Genomic DNA, 21,289 nt, shown 5'->3' with positions numbered 1-21,289 from the left:
ATTAGTATTTTCACTAATATTTTCTTGATACTATAGTTTTAGTAAGACAGAAAAGAAATACATTGTGAAACAGAAGTATTAGTTTATGTCAAACATCAACACAATCAGCAGTAACAAAAGTTTTCATCGCACTATCTTTAAAATGTAGTCAGTCTTAGAGACAAATTTTTTAATAAAGTACGCTAAGGCAATGACCTGTAACATTCTCTATAGCATAGCTTTCAGTAATGAAACATGGAGAATAAAAAGAGAATAAATCATCTTCTAGTGAAAGCGGAATCAACACTTTGTGTCATGATGGGAACTACTGTAGTTGTACTCTTTTCTTCTTGAGAAGAGAGTAACGATGTCAACATTGTGACTTTCCCTCGCAAAAATTGCGTCTGAATCATCAGACATAAATCTTAGTCACATGACTTTGGTAATTTTTAGTTCATAATCTCACTTGATGTCTACCTCAATCTGTAAAAAATCGGCAAATTCTGCTTGGCTATCTCCTTGATGACAAAAAACCTTTTGTCACAAGCACCTACTATAGCATATTTCCACTCAGATGGAATCATTACATCCATTTTCTTTCTCTTCCTGTCTATAAGAGCGAAATCTCTGTCGCAGGGCAAAAAGTGATGTCCTGAGGAAAGAAATTTTTCATCAATCTGAAAAAAATACTGTATGTACTAGGTGTGTGTACACTGATAACAATTTACAGTTATTATTTTGGCTGACACAGTTCTGAGACCAAATAACATGTCGACGTATACAGCTCTTCACAGTATTTACTAGTGTCTGCTCTAGGAAGACGAATTTGAGATTGTACTCAGGCCTGAAGACATCTTCAGATGGGTATTTACTTGCATTAACGTCCGGGTATTTTTCCTTAAACAGCATATACATTTTACATAAGCTCAGTTCTGGCGATAGGTATTTAGAGTCTGTTTGTTCACGACTGTAATATCTGATTTGTTTCGGGAAACTCTCAAATTGTTCCTTAACTGAAGTCTTTACGTTAACTGAGATAGCATATGGTCGTTCAATTGGCATGTTCTCCACGTAAATCGTTGGGAATCTGGGCACCAGTTTTCATTTTATCTTGTAAAACCTGCAGCTTCCGTGGTGTCACAAAGAGTCACGGAGAGTTTTCATGCACATTCATGTTTCTTCGTTGTCAAATGTAATGAAATACCTGGAAGCGCATTTTCTTTGCGACGATGTATCTCTATTGTCGTCTCGATGTTTTGTTGGTTCATTAACTTTTAAAGTAACTGCAATTGTCCATTGTAATCAAACCATGACTCATCATATAAGGTCATCTTTTGTTTAATGGTGTGTTTAGCGTAGCCTTCTTTGAAACAGCCTATAGGATTACAATCACGATTCTTAAATAATAACAATCACAAATATATCGTATAATACATACTACACTGATACATATATACTTACGTATTACTTTAGGCTAATTGTTTGTCTGGTTCTAGATACACGCTGTCATGCGCTTTTTAGCACTCTGGTTGTAAATATAACCTATGACTCTTCTTTCATAACGTATATTTACCTCCATATGCATGTCAACCTCGGAAGATGTAATATGTTTACAGTAAACAATATGTGGAGGTCAAAGCATTATTTTGAACATGAAAATACTCAACACCCAGCTTTCAGTACTGGTATAAACACTCACACCTATAAGTGATAAACATGTTGTTACGCTTCCCTTATCTAAAGGTGATTTCCCATATATGTTATCACTATTTTCAGTTAATTGTGGTTTTCCAGCATTCCGCAACTTCTTTCTCACATTATTTGACAATTTATCTGGCTTCATTTTTCGTTTCCTTACTTTGTTTGTTACATTCAAGGCACGAGGAGAAATACTGATGCAACTGACGCCGACCATCTTGGTACGACTTACAACGTTGTTCCAGGGATGCGTATTTTCCGGAGTTTGTGCAGCAGCGCATCGATGTCGTAGTCACGTTATGATAGTAACAATAGATTTGATATTCCAGAAATGATGTACAACATTGTGGGTGCACTATGTGTATAACTGAACATGGCCAAAAAGTAATATACAACGTTGTTCCAGAGAATATTCACTTGGATAGGAAAACTTCATTACTGATGTTCGTTTTAAATACTTTTTAAACTGTAAATTATGTGGTTGAATAACTTGTAAAATGTAAAAAGATGCTTTCCTACAATTTCTTTCCAAAATAAAATATGAAATCACTGCAGGATATTAGTGTTGTCTCTTAGATTCCCCGTCACCCAGAAACATAAAAATGGAACATTAACACTCTGGTGTGTATCTGTATTCCACCTTGATCTTGGTTTAGTCGGTATCATTTGAAATAAATACAATATCAGAAACACTTTTGTGTTTACTTCCGTGCAGCTTTGTAACGTACTTGGCCCCAGAAATTAGCTGCAAAGTCGGAAGTTCACTTCAAAATTACTGCTCTTACATTGTAATTATTCTCATTTTTACATATATTAACAACATCACATGAAACGTTATCATTTATGTTATGCATTTATGCAAATAAAACATTATTAATTGGTGTTACACGCACTGTGCTATATAAGAATGGTAGTGTGCCCATGAGATCTTTTTTATTTTTAATCGTGAACGAATTTCCAAATCCGATGTCGTGCATCATTATAATTCTGATGCCATACGTACTTACAATGACAGTAGTATTTGCTTGTAAAAGTGATTTATCAGTGAGATTTGATTTAGAAAATGGGATACACTTGTTCGTCTTTGTGTTACAAAAAGTTCTTCGAATTGAATATTGTTAGTCCTACTGAAACAAGCTCCCTTACGGTCTGTCCGAGTACAAACTCACGCTGGCTATCGAGGAAGTTAGTTACCGATACTAGCATCTATAATTTCGACGCTCTATGCAGCGTTGCTTGACGTTTCCGGACATAGGTTCAAATGGCTCTGAGCACTATGGGACTTAACATCTGAGGTCATCAGTCCCCAAGAACTTAGAACTACTTAAACCTAACTAACCTAAGGACATCACACACATCCATGCCCGAGGCAGGATGCGAACCTGCGACCGTAGCAGTCGCGCGGTTCCAGACTGTAGCGCCTAGAACCGCTCGGCCACACCGGCCGGCCCGGACATGGGTTCCTGTACTCAATTTGCTCCTCAAAACACGTTACAAACGCTCGAAGTTTGTCGGTACTGTTTTGTTACACCCTTTACCAACGGCGTGGCGGATAATTTCAGTTGCTCTATTGGGATATTCGTATATGACAGTTATGCACTGGGAAGTGACATCGTTGGCAACTAGTTTTGAAATGCAAAGAGTCATGCAAGTGATCTGGTGCCTGGTGCGAAGATTGACAGTTGATTCTGGACATATGCTCATAAAATGTAGCGGACGTAAATACACGAAAAAAATCAGATATAGTTTGACTGCGCTATCGGTGATCAGATAGTCCGTGAACCACCGACGCCTCTTCCCGACCCCTTGATCCTATTACCCAGCATCAGACATACACTCCTGGAAATGGAAAAAAGAACACATTGACACCGGTGTGTCAGACCCACCATACTTGCTCCGGACACTGCGAGAGGGCTGTACAAGCAATGATCACACGCACGGCACAGCGGACACACCAGGAACCGCGGTGTTGGCCGTCGAATGGCGCTAGCTGCGCAGCATTTGTGCACCGCCGCCGTCAGTGTCAGCCAGTTTGCCGTGGCATACGGAGCTCCATCGCAGTCTTTAACACTGGTAGCATGCCGCGACAGCGTGGACGTGAACCGTATGTGCAGTTGACGGACTTTGAGCGAGGGCGTATAGTGGGCATGCGGGAGGCCGGGTGGACGTACCGCCGAATTGCTCAACACGTGGGGCGTGAGGTCTCCACAGTACATCGATGTTGTCGCCAGTGGTCGGCGGAAGGTGCACGTGCCCGTCGACCTGGGACCGGACCGCAGCGACGCACGGATGCCCGCCAAGACCGTAGGATCCTACGCAGTGCCGTAGGGGACCGCACCGCCACTTCCCAGCAAATTAGGGACACTGTTGCTCCTGGGGTATCGGCGAGGACCATTCGCAGCCGTCTCCATGAAGCTGGGCTACGGTCCCGCACACCGTTAGGCCGTGTTCCGCTCACGCCCCAACATCGTGCAGCTCGCCTCCAGTGGTGTCGCGACAGGCGTGAATGGAGGGACGAATGGAGACGTGTCGTCTTCAGCGATGAGAGTCGCTTCTGCCTTGGTGCCAATGATGGTCGTATGCCTGTTTGGCGCCGTGCAGGTGAGCGCCACAATCAGGACTGCATACGACCGAGGCACACAGGGCCAACACCCGGCATCATGGTGTGGGGAGCGATCTCCTACACTGGCCGTACACCACTGGTGATCGTCGAGGGGACACTGAATAGTGCACGGTACATCCAAACCGTCATCGAACCCATCGTTCTACCATTCCTAGACCGACAAGGGAACTTGCTGTTCCAACAGGACAATGCACGTCCGCATGTATCCCGTGCCACCCAACGTGCTCTAGAAGGTGTAAGTCAACTACCCTGGCCAGCAAGATCTCCGGATCTGTCCCCCATTGAGCATGTTTGGGACTGGATGAAGCGTCGTCTCACGCGGTCTGCACGTCCAGCACGAACGCTGGTCCAACTGAGGCGCCAGGTGGAAATGGCATGGCAAGCCGTTCCACAGGACTACATCCAGCATCTCTACGATCGTCTCCATGGGAGAATAGCAGCCTGCATTGCTGCGAAAGGTGGATATACACTGTACTAGTGCCGACATTGTGCATGCTCTGTTGCCTGTGTCTATGTGCCTGTGGTTCTGTCAGTGTGATCATGTGATGTATCTGACCCCAGGAATGTGTCAATAAAGTTTCCCCTTCCTGGGACAATGAATTCACGGTGTTCTTATTTCAATTTCCAGGAGTGTATCTTAACACACCAACCACAAAGATATCTTATAAATACCACACGGAAAGCGAAACACCGCTGTCGGTCACGAATGTACTACGTATCGGCATCTCAACAACTGCCCTCACTCCTTCCCAGAAATCCCGCCAACGTGTAAAGTGCGAACCTTTACACAGGCTGCTATCCTGAGCTGTGAAAAACTTCCAATGTACTAATTTTCTTTAAACCCACTAAACACGACAGTGACACCTCCTCCTAAAGAACTATCAGTCACTCCACAGTGTTCAGCAAGTTGTTGGAATCCATTCTCTCCCAATGCATACACAAACACCTAAACCAGCATCTACCACTGCCTACCAACCAGTGTGAATTCCCTCTTGTATGCAACCCATCTTTCATCCCACCAATTCAATAACAGCAAATCTGCCATCTTCCTGACCCATGTTTGGCATTCCAGTTTCCTTTTCAAACTTCTGGCATATTCACTTCCAGCAAACTATGCAAATCTTATTGTACTCTTCCTGATCACTTCCCAATCCTAAGTAACCATAAATAACACTAATTTATTAATTACATTTCTGATACGCCTAAACACCACGGTCCAGAAATGCAAACGAATCCTTCAACCAGTTTACCTCCGAACGCTCCTCGAAATCATCCCATCCAAGACCCAAGAAATGATTATGTCTACTGTCTCCATGACTTCTACCTCACTATTTACAATTGTACTATCTAATTCACTCACACACTGAAGTACCCTTGACTAACTCTCAACCGTAAACGAACATGGGTACACACCTACTAACCATCCAAGAAAAAATCCATGAATGGACTGGAACTACCGGACACCTGAGCACGTGATTACATCTTTCCGCCATACTCCGCACTTTTAACTCTTGTACCCTGCCTCACTTGTAGAACACATCCCCCGAAGTTTACACCTCCACACTCTGCATATCCTATCCCAACAAAACTTTAACCACCACACCTACCTGAACAAGAAATCCGCCCAGAGATCTACTTCCCTTTCAGTTTTCACACAACACTTCTCTCCATTTCAGCACTCTTTCTGATCCTGCCCCCTCACTTTCCTTGCTCCCTTTCCAAATGCTTCTTTTGGAGCCATCCTTCCCAACTCTTTATTCGACATCCTTTCCATAGTACTCCTTCCCAACCCCCTACCTGCACCCCAAGAATCCTAGTCACCTACTACGCCTTCCTATAATTCGAGTAATGTGAAAAGCACCATTTTTATAGACTGTCGTCAATGGACTTTACTTAAGAGACATTTTTACTTAAAATCTTCAACGCACAACCACCAGCTTTAATAATTTTTAAAACATGTACGTGTTTTATATCTTCAATTTTTTTAGGAACAATGCTTGTACATTTTACTAACGTTAGCCCAGGAAATGAAATGACAATGAAGAGAAAAAAAGATGCATCAGTAATTCATATCTTGAAGCTGAAGCCTCAGTTTTCCAACTCATAATACTGCTGTTTACACGATTTCTGGAGCTGGATTTTGGCTTTTGATCTCTGCTCGTGTGTTCTGTTGCCTTCGACGATTCTGACTTACTTCGGCGGTACTGATTTGAGCTGAGCATCACACTGGTGCCATCATAAAATACCAAAATTGATTATTTCACTGGTCATAAGCAACACGGAAGTGAACTTTCAGGTGATACCGGAGCTTGCGTATCCCTAGTTAACGCTGAAACATAACGGCGTATCGGCTCACTGCCTTTGGATGCAAATACACATCGTTTTGTAACACACATTAATCAGCATATCGCTTTAAAAGCTCAAGTAAAGGTCAGCGTTACGTTTTCATGTGTATGTAGATCAATAAAGTTTCGAAGCTGTGGCGATTTTTAAACATCTATCAGTGCTCAGTCTGATGTAGACGTCTATCTGGCTGAAGTAAGCGGATCATTTCTGTGCTCAGATATGATTAGTTGATGCTTACCCTTAATTACTTTTAAACGCAGAATCTGAGCGTTTTATGCTAATCGACATGTCTTTTAGGATATGTAAATATAACTGAATACATTTTGACGCTGTGAGGACTCTCATAATATTTCAAAAATACTTAGAACATCTTGAACAGGAAATATTACATGCTGAAAACTTTTTAAATGGTGTTACAGTCACTGGGTCCATCCAGGAGCAACACCTCTACAATTTAAAACAGTTATTTAATACACTTAGAGTTATTTAGATCAAATTCGAATTAAGTAAATGTAATTCTTTTCAATCGAGCGTTCAGAACACCGGCGACATACTGAGAGAAGATGGTCCGAGGCCCACGTCAGCCCATGTAGAAGTGATTGATAATCTCCCGGCGGCGAAGGATTTGGAGGGTCTCTGATCGTACTCGAACAAGATAAATTACTGTGACATATTTATACCAAATGCTGCACGTGTATCACACCCATTCGACTAGTTTCGAAAGAACTGAGATTGATATTAGTAGTCCGCCACTTTTCAGGCAGCTTTCATTTAACAAAAAAAGCGTTTTAAGTCTGCTTCCCACCTGACCACATTCACGTCACGAAAACATTTAGTCCTGGTGCAAGATGCTTCGAAATTAGCGACTGTTGCTGTTCTCTCACATAAAACCATTGACAGCATGGAGTGACCGACTGCATATGCTTCTAAAACACTATATAGAGGCACAGTTGAATTTTAGCCAGATGCAAAATGGGGTCAGTCGTAATTATTTACAGTATTAAAAAATCCAGGTTTTCTTATACGGTACAACATTCCACCTGGTTCTGTCTACAAGCCACTAATTTCGGTCTTTGTCCCCCCTGCGCTCCCGATCAAACCTACCAGATAAGACAGCCTAACAATTACAGAGGTATCTGCTGTTTTTTTAGAAATTACTACTACACGATTCACTACTGACCTGCGTCCTTTCGAATCTAAAAAATAATTTGTTTCCATGTTAATAAAACATTGGGAACTCGCTGAAAAAATTCCCCATGATGCACCATGAGGTACCTAGTCTCACTAATCAGGACCCAGTGTTCAGTAAGTAGTCATATCTCGCGAGGAGACCATGAGGATAAAATCAGAGATTAGAGCCCACACAGCGGCATACCGACAATCTTTCTTTCCACTAACAATATGAGACTGGAATAGAAGGGAGAACCGATAGAGGTACTCAAAGTACCCTCCGCCACACACCGTCAGGTGGCTTGCGGAGTCTGGATGTAGATGTACATGTAGATGTAGTATGATACACATGTTTCAATTGCCCAAAGCACCTGCCCAAAGTTATGGACCCTCCCCTACGGACCTATTTTGCGATGTGCTACAGACTCAGTTAACTATGGGGTATTTCTGCTAGTCACAGAATAGTCTGAGTGCCAGCTTCTAATCCTGAGTACAGTCCGGCCTCATCCTCAAATCACTACACGAGGCACACTGGGGGATGTCAAGGATGAAGGCATTGGCATTGCATCATGTATATCGACCGGGCATTGATGTCTACATGGAACATGTCATCCAGGCCTGTGAAACATGTGCACAAAACCAGTCAGAGGAACGTGATGTTTGTCCGCTACAACCATGAGACAACATGCACATAGACTTTGCAAACCATTTCAAGGGGGCAATAACGTTACTTCAGGTAGACGCTTGCAAGCTTCTACTCTTTCAATTGCAATCAAGACTTTAGTAAAAATGGCAAAGGTAATGTTACTGAAAACACTGGGAGGAGTTGTGGTCTAAATAACAATCGTTTTATTCTTTCTTAACATCACATGACAAAAAATGGCTAAAGAAACCCCACACAAACATTTTTATTTGTCAAACATTTTCTATAATATGGGGTCTATGGCTAACAAAGTGATCAGCTGGGCATCAACACACCACACTAACCAGAACTAATCGCTTTGCCTGGCTTCATAAATGTGAATCTCTGGTATGGCCCAAAAACTACGCTACTATCAAGCATCTATACTCTACTATTCCATAAGGAAAAATATGGTTCCAAAGAACAGGGTGCTGATAAGCATATACTGGAGCCCTACGCCGTAGCATCGAATACTTTACCCTTCTGCGGATCAGGGTGGCACATCACGATGCGCTCATCGACTGCAATCATGGACGGCGGCAATCTGTTATAACATCGCGCACCGAGAAACATGCAAGTACGCGGTCTCGCGTTCGGCTGATTCAGAACGCAGATACTTCCCTATAAGCCTCTGAAACTCAGGTGGATTCCAGTGTGCAGGTGGACCCATTTGCTGGTCTGCCAAACCGTGACACGGCTATGCGTGACGGAATATGTCAAATGTTTAGACGGCCGACTCAAAACAAATAAGTACACCAATGCATCACTTGTTGTGTGCGTGATGCAAGAAGCAGTACCTCTGACGGTTCAGATGGTGACTGGCACAGGCTCTAAGTGTCACAGTAGAAAAGGACACAAGTCGCACCGTTTAGGTAAAGACCTGCCGTTCTTTACTAGCGAAGTGCCAGTACAAGAGTGTCCTCTTTCTCTACAGCTTTCCTCCCCACCACAGTAGCATAGCACATTTACATGCTTAGACTACTCCCACTTTAGCACAAGCCAATCATGAGCTGGTGCGCAGCATTCGAAGCTGGGAGACTGCTCGCCTGCTCTGCATACACAGATTTGACCAACCAACTAGTTCAACAATTAATTGGAAGAAAAGGAGAAAAGATTCAGCTTCGCGGCCTCTTTCCCACACATTTACACCATGTTTTTGCTAAAAGCATGACCTGGATGAAACCACAGCCCTCCATAAAAAGATCGTTATCTCTCCTGTTGCGTCCATGCGTCCACTTCGAACTTTCCAAAGAACGGCCATGAACTTGCTAAAAGCTCCGTGCCTCCACAAACATGTTTTGTAGCAGAGTCTGGATGCCTGGACACCACTACCCTGTCCCACGGAAATTCGCAGAAACTCACAGCCGTCTCAGCGGCATCCTTCCTAACAAGGGCCCATCCTCTGCTTTATTGCCAGTCATCAGTTTGTACAAAGCTCTGCTCATAGCTGCAGCGACTCCTTGGCGCTAATCAGCCTACCTGGACGTGGCCGCCGACCGATCGGCGCCACCCAGTGTGTCTGCACAATGAGACCGAGGAACGTTTTCACCCAGGTTCCACAGAAAAAACGCTCTCATCCGCCCTCAGATGCCGTATGCTTTTACTGCACTCAATTAACTCTGTTCCTCTGAAAGTAGGTACAGTTTACCGCTATTTCTTCACTAAGCACACAAGCAAGAGCATTAACTACTGCCAATCATTTCATCATATGAATGAAGTCAGATCATATCAAGTAATAAAGATCATCTTCCCTAAGAACATTAAGCACCATGACATCATATCAAAAGTGAGAGTGCCCTTCCATCTCTCACGCTCTCTCAAATTTCCTGTATGTTGCCCAGCTGTCATCAACGACGTCTGCAGATACACTCTGCCACTAGAGACAATCTTAGCTACAGAGGTAGCGCCACATGCCATCGTATCTGACAATAGGTCGTAGTTCTCATAGGCCAAGTTCCTTTCTTTTTGCCAAAGGAACTGCACAGCACAAGTGACCACCAATTCTTTCCACCCTGCATGTAACTTAGAAGCAGAGCAGGTGGTCAGAACATTTAAGACCCAAATGAACTGGATGATGATGGCAGCGACTTCTGAGGAAGTCCTGACGTGCTTCTTCAGTATGTATTATTCGCGCCCTTTTCTATACAGCTGTATGCGCCATACCATTTCCAATATTATGCAACTGACCCTGCCTGCTCAGCCCTCATAGCCACGCTTGTGCTAGTATCTGCATTATTTATTCAATGCTCTGACATACGGGCAGTCACTAAAGTGGACTCAAGGTTCAAGAGTCGTTGCTGGTGATTCTGGCTGAGCCATGTCCAGGCCATTGCCTCCCAGATTTCCATACACCAGCAACCTCAGTTCCTCACTCCCACCATCGGCGACCCATGGGTATAACCTCGGCCCCCACTGTAGTCTACTATGCAGACATCACTATGCACAATGAACTGTAGTCACCGATCCTGGATATTTTAACCCTGGCTATTGCAGCACCTATGGTATGATAAAGGCAGCGATATCGAAACAGATTCAGAAAGTCGGGGCAAAGCATCTGTGCAGCAGCTGGTTCCGTAATTGACAGCCATGATACCAGAGGATCACAACAAAGAATTCACTTGGGAATGGCCGCTGGTCTGCTAAAGCAGATAAATACCCAGCCCTGTGGCTGGATCACCAGGTCGTATCTTGCTGAAGCCTCAGTGTGCTGGTTCGCAAAAAGTGCTGATACCCGCTTTTTACAGCTGGACTTTGGTTCTGGAACTCTGATTGCGTGTGCTGTTTTTTGTGACAATTCTAGCTCTGTTCCGTTACACTAATTTTCAGGTAACTTTAATTGTAATCGTAACTTTCGCTCTCCACTGTGTTTTTGGCCATAGATTTACCTTCCGTCTCGGTTTCCATATCTTGTGTGATTTGCGGCAGTGATCTGCCTAGTTTGTGTCAGGCTACTATCCAAAGTGACGGATGCATCAGTAAGACGTGCACCAACAGTCTACGATCGTTAGTAATCTGTACGATAGCCGTTTTTTTTTTTTCTACCTCCGATCGCTTAGTATAGAAGCTACGCTAGCGGTAGAAAGTGGACATGCGCTGTAGGCTACTGCGCAAATCTCGCACTACACACTCCGCCATTGCCGACCTCAAGACATCAGTCTGCGTTGCACTACACCCATGTAAACATGGCTGCCGTCATTGTTGCTCCCACCAGATGTGAATTACTAAGTGTAATTCGGTTTCTGCAAGCAGAAGGGAATGGTGCAGCTGAAATTCGTCGGAGAATGAGGAATGCTGACGTCAGGAATTGTATTGATCCATGACAACGCTCATCCACACACTGCTGGCACAACCCAACAGTTCATTGAACAATTTCAATGGGACATTTTCGATCATCCGCAGTACAGTCCTGATCTGGCACCCAGCGACTTTCACCTTTTCCCTGAAGTGAAGACGTGGTTCGGAGGGCAGCACTTTCAAACCAACGAAGATCTTCAAAACAACGTCAATGCTCATTTAAAAACATTGGCGGCAACATTTTTTGGAGAGGGTATTGCAAAGCTTGTGCACAGGTACGATAAATGTCTCAATCTTTTCGGTGATTATGATGAAAAGTAACCGTAAGTGTACAAAACTTTTGGTAATAAAATAATTGTTTTCTATGAACTTGATTTTATTTTTAGCCTATTGGAGGTTGAAAAAAAAACGGCCCTCGTATTTTAGGATGTCACGGTAAAGCTCCACAGCTCCATATCGACAACATATGGTCCAGAATATTTGCAGACATAATTTTAAACATAACTTTTGCGTTTGCTAGATGATAGTTGTAAAAAAAATGTGAGCGCTGGTCTACTGACCAGAGCACTCACAAGCGCGGCTGAGTCTGCGTTTTACAGTCTCTTTGTAGAGATTTCGTGGTGCAAGAGTAAAACAAAGGAAAACACCAGAACATTACATGTAAGGTGTAAAACGAATTGCGTCAATGAGTTGCTTCTCGCAGAGTGTTGATATTATGTTGTCCAACCCCAGCACCTTCCAACGAACTCATGTGAGCACAGCACTTCGTAGCTTAGAGCGCAATCCTCCGTATGTTACTTCACCCGTGAATCATTCATTCATGAACAAATGCATTGTTTTACGTTTAGGAAACAGCAACGCTAGACAGTTACGAGTAATTACCACTATCTTCTTTTCACCGCAATTTTGTGAACATTACAATGATATAAGTCGATATTAATATCTGCATCGGCATACGTTTCAGTAAAGTAAAGCAGTCATCAGTCCCGAACTTAATTTGAAACCGACAGTGTTTCCAACGAGTGCTGCTACTGGAAACGGTATGCCATTGAGTTCATTCAACCCCCACGTAACAGAGAAATCGAAACAAATTTTATCTATTTAAATAACTTTTCATGACCAGTTCCATTAATGTCAATGACGTTCTTCTCAGTGCTGGTACCGTGGCTAACGAAAGCAGAATGTTGGAGATGAAAGAAGAATTTGTACACAGAGTAATGATTTAGATTCCATTTGACTGTTGGTTTCCCTGTCACTGTGACTCAGCACATACGTTTAAATCGCTAAGACTTTTCACATAATTTTACACTAAATCATTGTTACAGTAATCCGAACAAATGGCAAAGTCCCGCCGCCAAATCCTAAACGTTCTCTCGGTATTTTTCGCGAGATATTGTGTCTTAACAGCAATAATTAGATGCAGACACACAGCTTATTCCTTTCTATGAAACAAAGCACCGACAGCATTAAAGTAACATACTAAAGATTAAATTCCGTCCACAGTCTCTTTCTTTGTCATTCAGTAAAACAGTGCGGAGACGTTTATCATTTAATTCAGTACAAAAGCTGAGAATCTGGCGTGAAATGGCACATCCATGCATTTAGAGACCAAATCCTGTGATAAAATTCTTTCATCGTAGGTATTCTGACCAGCGTGACTTGCCCCACTGCAGTCGATTCATCAGGAAATTCTCCGGCAGAACTCAAGTCCTTCAAAGATTCGTACATATACACTCCTGCAAATTGAAATAAGAACACCGTGAATTCATTGTCCCAGGAATGGGAAACTTTATTGACACATTCCTGGGGTCAGATACATCACATGATCACACTGACAGAACCACAGGCACATAGACACAGGCAACAGAGCATGCACAATGTCGGCACTAGTACAGTGTATATCCACCTTTCGCAGCAATGCAGGCTGCTATTCTCCCATGGAGACGATCGTAGAGATGCTGGATGTAGTCCTGTGGAACGGCTTGCCATGCCATTTCCACCTGGCGCCTCAGTTGGACCAGCGTTCGTGCTGGACGTGCAGACCGCGTGAGACGACGCTTCATCCAGTCCCAAACATGCTCAATGGGGGACAGATCCGGAGATCTTGCTGGCCAGGGTAGTTGACTTACACCTTCTAGAGCACGTTGGGTGGCACGGGATACATGCGGACGTGCATTGTCCTGTTGGAACAGCAAGTTCCCTTGCCGGTCTAGGAATGGTAGAACGATGGGTTCGATGACGGTTTGGATGTACCGTGCACTATTCAGTGTCCCCTCGACGATCACCAGTGCTGTACGGCCAGTGTAGGAGATCGCTCCCCACACCATGATGCCGGGTGTTGGCCCTGTGTGCCTCGGTCGTATGCAGTCCTGATTGTGGCGCTCACCTGCACGGCGCCAAACACGCATACGACCATCATTGGCATCAAGGCAGAAGCGACTCTCATCGCTGAAGACGACACGTCTCCATTCGTCCCTCCATTCACGCCTGTCGCGACACCACTGGAGGCGGGCTGCACGATGTTGGGGCGTGAGCGGAAGACGGCCTAACGGTGTGCGGGACCGTAGCCCAGCTTCATGGAGACGGTTGCGAATGGTCCTCGCCGATACCCCAGGAGCAACAGTGTCCCTAATTTGCTGGGAAGTGGCGGTGCGGTCCCCTACGGCACTGCGTGGGATCCTACGGTCTTGGCGTGCATCCGTGCGTCGCTGCGGTCCGGTCCCAGGTCGACGGGCACGTGCACCTTCCGCCGACCACTGGCGACAACATCGATGTACTGTGGAGACCTCACGCCCCACGTGTTGAGCAATTCGGCGGTACGTCCACCCGGCCTCCCGCATGCCCACTATACGCCCTCGCTCAAAGTCCGTCAACTGCACATACGGTTCACGTCCACGCTGTCGCGGCATGCTACCAGTGTTAAAGACTGCGATGGAGCTCCGTATGCCACGGCAAACTGGCTGACACTGACGGCGGCGGTGCACAAATGCTGCGCAGCTAGCGCCATTCGACGGCCAACACCGCGGTTCCTGGTGTGTCTGCTGTGCGTGCGTGTGATCATTGCTTGTACAGCCCTCTCGCAGTGTCCGGAGCAAGTATGGTGGGTCTGACACACCGGTGTCAATGTGTTCTTTTTTTCATTTCCAGGAGTGTAATACTTTACAAAATATTAACATTTTCCTCTTAAATCGTTCCCTTGAAGGCAAATCACTGTACTAGTTTCTTTACATTAAATTTCGTCACACCTCATTCCCTGTATGTTACTAATGTTTCATAGAATCTTCTTTAATTTCCTGACAACTACAACGCTTCTCAAGGTAAACGGAGTTTAAGGAAAAACTGCTGAAGTAAACAGTAAATAGTGTGATGTCTGCTAAAAGAAAGGCCCAGGAAAAATGAAAGAAAGAATATCGCCAAACAAAGACGCACTAGTCTAGGCGAGCCCCATCTACCGCTATTATAGTTAGAGGAGAGATTGAGCTTCACGTTGATCTGCGGCTCAGAGATACTGCACACTGGCCTAGTCGGAGCTCTCTCCATGGGCCATAAACAGGACATCCAGTCTGCTGATCTTCGGAATGGTATCAGCAAACCATTATATGAATGCTTGGTATCCCTTCTTTCTGACATGTCCGAAAGAACAGACACCACGCGGAATCCGCAGCTGTGATACAAATAACGTAAACTGAAGGTGAAAGAGGGAGGAAGGAAAGGAGAGGGGAAGGAACTATTGATGTCAGCTGCATCATGGCTTTATGCAGAATCAGCGATGACGAGTGAAAATGTGTGCAGGACCGGGATGCAAAGCAAGAATTTCTGCTTACTTGGCAGCTGGGTTAACCACTGCGCCATCCAGACAGAGTGATTATCGCAATTCGCCAACTATCTCGCCACACCTCCCGGCCGACCCACATTCCTACCTAGCGCCACCACCCAGACATGTCCGAAAGAACAGACACGACGCATTCATACACTGGAGCCCCAAAGAAACTGGTATCGGCATCCGCATTCAAATACAGAGATATGTAAACAAGCCGAATACGGCACTGCGGTCGCCATCGCCTATATAAGACAAGAAATGTCTAGCGCAGTTGTTAGATAGGTTACTGCTGCTACAATGGCACGTTATCAAGATTTAAGTGAATGAGATTTTCACTCTGCAGCGGAGTGTGCGCTGATATGAAACTTCCTCGCAGATTAAAACTGTGTGCCCGACCGAGACTCGAACTCGGGACCTTTGCCTTTCGCGGGCAAGTGCTCTACCATCTGAGCTACCGAAGCACGACTCACGTCCGGTACTCACAGCTTTACTTCTGCCAGTACCTCGTCTCCTACCTTCCAAACTTTACAGAAGCTCTCCTGCGAAACTTGCAGAACTAGCACTCCTGAAAGAAAGGATATTGCGGAGACATGGCTTAGCCACAGCCTGGGGGATGTTTCCAGAATGAGATTTTCACTCTGCAGCGGAGTGTGCGCTGATATGAAACTTCCTGGCAGATTAAAACTGTGTGCCCGACCGAGACTCGAACTCGGGACCTTTGCCTTTCGCGGGCAAGTGCTCTACCATCTGAGCTACCGAAGCACGACTCACGTCCGGTACTCACAGCTTTACTTCTGCCAGTACCTCGTCTCCTACCTTCCAAGTTTCGCAGGAGAGCTTCTGTAAAGTTTGGAAGGTAGGAGACGAGATACTGGCAGAAGTAAAGCTGTGAGTACCGGACGTGAGTCGTGCTTCGGTAGCTCAGATGGTAGAGCACTTGCCCGCGAAAGGCAAAGGTCCCGAGTTCGAGTCTCGGTCGGGCACACAGTTTTAATCTGCCAGGAAGTTTCAAGATTTAAGTGAGTTTGAACGTGGTGTTATAGTCGGCGCACGAACGATGGTACACAGCATCTCTGAGGTAGCGATGAAGTGGGGATTTTCCCGTAAGACCATTTCACGAGTGAACCGTGAATATCAGGAATCCGGTAAAAAACCTAATCTCCGACATCGCTGTGGCCGGAAAAAGACCCTGCAAGAACAGGACCAACGACGACTGAAGAGAATCGTTCAACGTGACAGAAGTGCAACCCTTGCGCAAATTGTTGCAGATTTCAGTGCTGGGCCATCAACAAGTGTTAGCGTGCGAACCATTCAACAAAACATCATCGATATGGGCTTTTCGACCCGAAGGCCCACTCGTGTTCCCTTGATGACTGCACGACACAAAGCTTTACAACTCTCTTGGGCCCGTCAACGCCGTCATAGAACTGTTGATGACTGGAAACATGTTGCCTGGTCGGACGAGTCTCGTTTCAAATTCTATCGAGCGGATGGATGTGTACGGGTAAAGAGACAACCTCATGAATCCATGGACCCTGTATATCAGCAGGGGACTGTTCAAGCTGGTGGGGGCTCTGTAATGGTGTGGGGCGTGTGCAGTTGGAGTGATATGGGGCCCCTGATACGTCTAGACACGACTCTGACAGGTGACACGTACGCAAGCATTCTGTCTGATCACCTGCATCCGTTCATGTCCATTGTGTATTCCAACGGACTTGGGCAATTCCAGTAGGACAATGCGAAACCCCACACGTCCGAAAGTGCTACAGAGTGGCTCCATGAACACTCTTCCGCTGGCCACCAAACTCCCCAGACATGAACATTATTGAGCATATCTGGGATGCCTTGCAACGTGTTGTCAAGAAGAGATCTCCACCCCCTCGTACTCCTACGGATTTATGGACAGCCCTGCAAAGATTCATGGTGTCAGTTCCCTCCAGCACTACTTCATACATTAGTCGAGTCCATGCCACGCCATTATGCGGCACTTCTGCGTGCTGACGGGGGCCCTACACGAAATTAGTCAGGTGTACCAGTTTCTTTGATTCTTCAGTGTATAAGTGATTCGCCTCGATCGCCAATGAATCCACCACCTTCAGTGCCGATGGACAGTTTCGTTCGCCCGCCTGTGGGAATCTCAAAGTAACGAGCATGGAAGACATGGCGCAAACTGTGGATAGGTGGCGCTAGGCGCAAGGTGGGAATGTGGGTCGGCCGGGAGGCGTTCCGAAATAGTCCGCGTAGTTGCGATGAACGGATGGCACAATGCTTAACGGAATTGGCTACTAAGCAAGAGGTCCTGGGTTTGAATCCCAGTCCAGCACACATTTTCACTCGACGCCGCTGATTCTGCATAAAATCCCGACGCAGCTAACATAAATAGTTCCTTCCCTTTCCTTTCCTTTTCCCCCCTTCCACCTTCAGTTTACATAAAACTGCATGTCATCCTGAAATGTTTTTAGACAGAACATTTTTTTTAGTAATTGCGTGTTTTACAGCAAGGAAAAAGAGAGGACGTTCCTTCAGCGCAACGACAGCTGTTGATAAATTATCCATCTAATAAGATTCAGGTCAATCAAAAGAAAGAACACACGCTAAGTGACCTTTTGTAGAACGCTAGAGGATACATATTTGGATATACTCCTACTGTGAGATACTTTGTGATTATGCCGCAAGTAAGATCCTTCAAATTCTGCTGGCAGATCATTCAAGACCTTGGTGGCGAGCATGGGCAGTGATGATCAGTCAGTCACTGATGTCGCAAGCTTGGTCCAGCCCAGCCTGGCTGTAATCTGTAAGTCAATGCTGCCAGCTGCCGCCAAACGCATGTAGTGTGAATGCCGTTCCACGGCTGCCCACAACAATAATAACACACCAGTCATCGCCCGGTAATATTGTGCAATGAAGCATCTCAGGAAAAGTCCGCCACGCAGTGTAATATACATTATAAAGTAGCACCCAGCAAAGCGGTCTAGCATTATTATTAATACAAGGGGAATATTATTATTTCTGAATCATGTTTCTTGTGGAAGGATGTTAGTTGAAACACTTAGGAGTAAGCCATTTTGTAATAGCTAGCTACCATCAGTTTATCCATGGTCCAAAATGGATAATTCATGTGGAAATAAAAGGCGTTGTGATGTATCATAATTTTATTTACCCAGCTGGTCCACCAAATCCTTCAGTTTTATTGAGTGCAAGTGTCAAAAGTGCATTAGTTTATTTGATTGCAGTTTGTTGCACTTAAGTGCATAATTTGTAATTAATAATGTAACTAGTGTGTATTACCTTCCAAAGCTGGATAGTAAAAATAAGTCCATCATCGTGTAAATTGCTTTAGCAAATTGTTCTTGACATATAACACTACAGCTAACAAAAATTAAAAGAATTTCCTATCAGTTTAAGTATACCATAGACAATGTGACAAGTCTTACGCTCAGAGACAACAGAGGGCATGTCGGAGTCGCACTGTTACTAGTCGGTCGTGCTGAAATCTATGAGAGACCAAACCAGTCAAACCAGTAGATTCTGGCAGGGGCCAAGCGCCGCAGGACAATGCAGTATTCAGAGGAAACTTTTAGTGACTTCATCGTGCCTCTGTGACTCCAACGCCCATGGCCTTCTGCAGGTTTACAATTTCAGGTTTTTTTTAGTGGTTTGCGAACAGCGACAGCTTCGTTCCTGCACTGACTGTAACGGCTAAAGCTTGGAATGTGCGAAGGCTGTAAATCCACGGTCCCTCAAGACAAAACTATCAGAAAGAACTAACTAAGCTAATGGAAAATGTTTGCTTCTCTTTTTTAAACACCCCTTGTAATTTACTAAAATTATTTAAGTCTGTCATTAACTATCCAGTGCTCCACACAGTGACTGTTTATGCCTTTGTCTTATATACACTACAAGATGAACAGTAGTTAATTATTGTAAACTGTCGTTGCTGGCAGATGTGCCACTTCCGAGACAAGTGTCAATTATCGAGCAGTTAGTAAGATAATTTCTCAAATGTTGCAGATTCTGGCCACCGCTGCTGTTACAGGCTTCCACGTTGTATGTGGAGTGTCACTGGGTTTCTCTGCGATATTTATTGCAAGTGTGATGAAGGAAGGAAGCGATCTCAAACTTTCGAGTACACAATCAGCATGGACAGGTAATAACATATCAACAGCTTTTCGTTGAATTGTTTATTTACACATTATGATTTCTTTGCGATCCTCTGTTTATTATATTCCCTTTTCATTACCCCACAGTAGTCATCTTGAGTGAGAAACATAAGAAAAGGGATATAAAAATCGTATTCTGAGCTAGAAGCATCTGTGTCCAATGTCGGTTGGTTAGTTACATGTACCATAGATCATTTGATCTATAGATCAATAGATTAATTCTTAGATATGAAGTAGTAACTGTAAAAAAATTAATTAATTATTTTGTGTAAAGAAAACTTATGTTAAAGTGACACGTTCCACATCATTATAAAATGTCGTATTTTTGTTGTCCCCTGTTGAACTCCTCTCTGAGCTTTAATGATAAGATAGGTAATAAAGGTAATTTTTCCCTCTAGTATTGTAATTATGGATATCATTGTTCTTCTCAGATTGTGATGGATTATTTATGACGAACGTCATTGGCGAATATGTATTGTGATGTCGCAGTTAAAATATCCAGCTCCTTGAAGGAATACCTACATGACGTCTTTGGGTGAACACCGCATGTTATTGTTACTGCTCGCTTTTGTGCAATCAGTACTTTCTTTCTAAGCGATGAGTTACCCCAGAAAATTATTCCATAATACATTACTGGGTGGATACGCGCAAAATATTTCAGGAAGCCGATTCGTTTGTTTACACGTTTAGCAATGTTATACGAAGAGCAAAAGTAACTGAACTTAACTGTCTGAACGCTCACTAACATGCTTTTTCCAGTTCAGGCTTTCATCGATATGTACACCCAAAAATTTTGAGTATTGTACCCTACTTACTGACTCTTGCTCATGTGCTACATCAACTGTTGGTATGACTGTTTATTGTACAGAACTGAATATAGTGCTTTTTTTCTACATTTAGGGAGAGTCTGTTTTCTAACAACCACTTTATAATTCTTTAGAAAATATTATTTAACAAGGAGAATAATTAAGAAAGTGAAGTTTCGCCTCAATTCGAACAGCCGACCTTCCCATAGCTGACACATTACCATTATACTCATCAGATACAAAGATGTGGCCAATACTGTATTAACTACAAAACTGAACTCACCATAAAAATGTAGTGTTTTGAATAGGTTATTTGACTGTGTCCTGGAAATTGTCTTAAATCATTAATTATGTCATTTATGCTCCTAACATGCTTTCCATCCACTTGAATTTCAGTATTCTTCTATAAAAACGGAAATAAAATTCAGATAATTAGAAAGCCCGCTACAACGCTCCGTTCGAATCATGTGATACCTGTAACGTCACTGTCTAGCTCGCTCTCCTACCGTCAAAACGCTAATTCAGAGTGATGTCTTGTTTTGGAATTTACGTTTCGGAAAATGGGTTACAAATGGTGTGTAGCACCATACTGTACAATTACATCCATAAAAACTCCTGAAAAGTTATTTTTGAGTGTTCCAGAGAATGAGAAGATGCGTAAAATGTGGTTGCACTGTACCGGCAAATTGCCACCACATCGACGCACAAGTT

General features: G+C 44.1%; 1 protein-coding gene across 1 annotated transcript in view; it reads left to right on the top strand.

Moving 5' to 3' along the window:
* The window catches only part of LOC126184765 (facilitated trehalose transporter Tret1-like), a 204,018-nt gene that overhangs the window by 101,561 nt on the left and 81,168 nt on the right, over window positions 1-21,289 (top strand). Inside the window, exon 3 of the mRNA XM_049927316.1 lies at window positions 19,624-19,759. Coding sequence (XP_049783273.1) covers window positions 19,624-19,759 — 136 coding nt within the window. The remainder of the gene's footprint in view (window positions 1-19,623; window positions 19,760-21,289) is intronic.

The sequence above is a fragment of the Schistocerca cancellata genome, chromosome 4, assembly GCF_023864275.1.
Source record: "Schistocerca cancellata isolate TAMUIC-IGC-003103 chromosome 4, iqSchCanc2.1, whole genome shotgun sequence".
Taxonomy (NCBI): Eukaryota; Metazoa; Arthropoda; class Insecta; order Orthoptera; family Acrididae; genus Schistocerca; species Schistocerca cancellata.
This window is presented reverse-complemented; position numbering and strand designations above follow the sequence as displayed.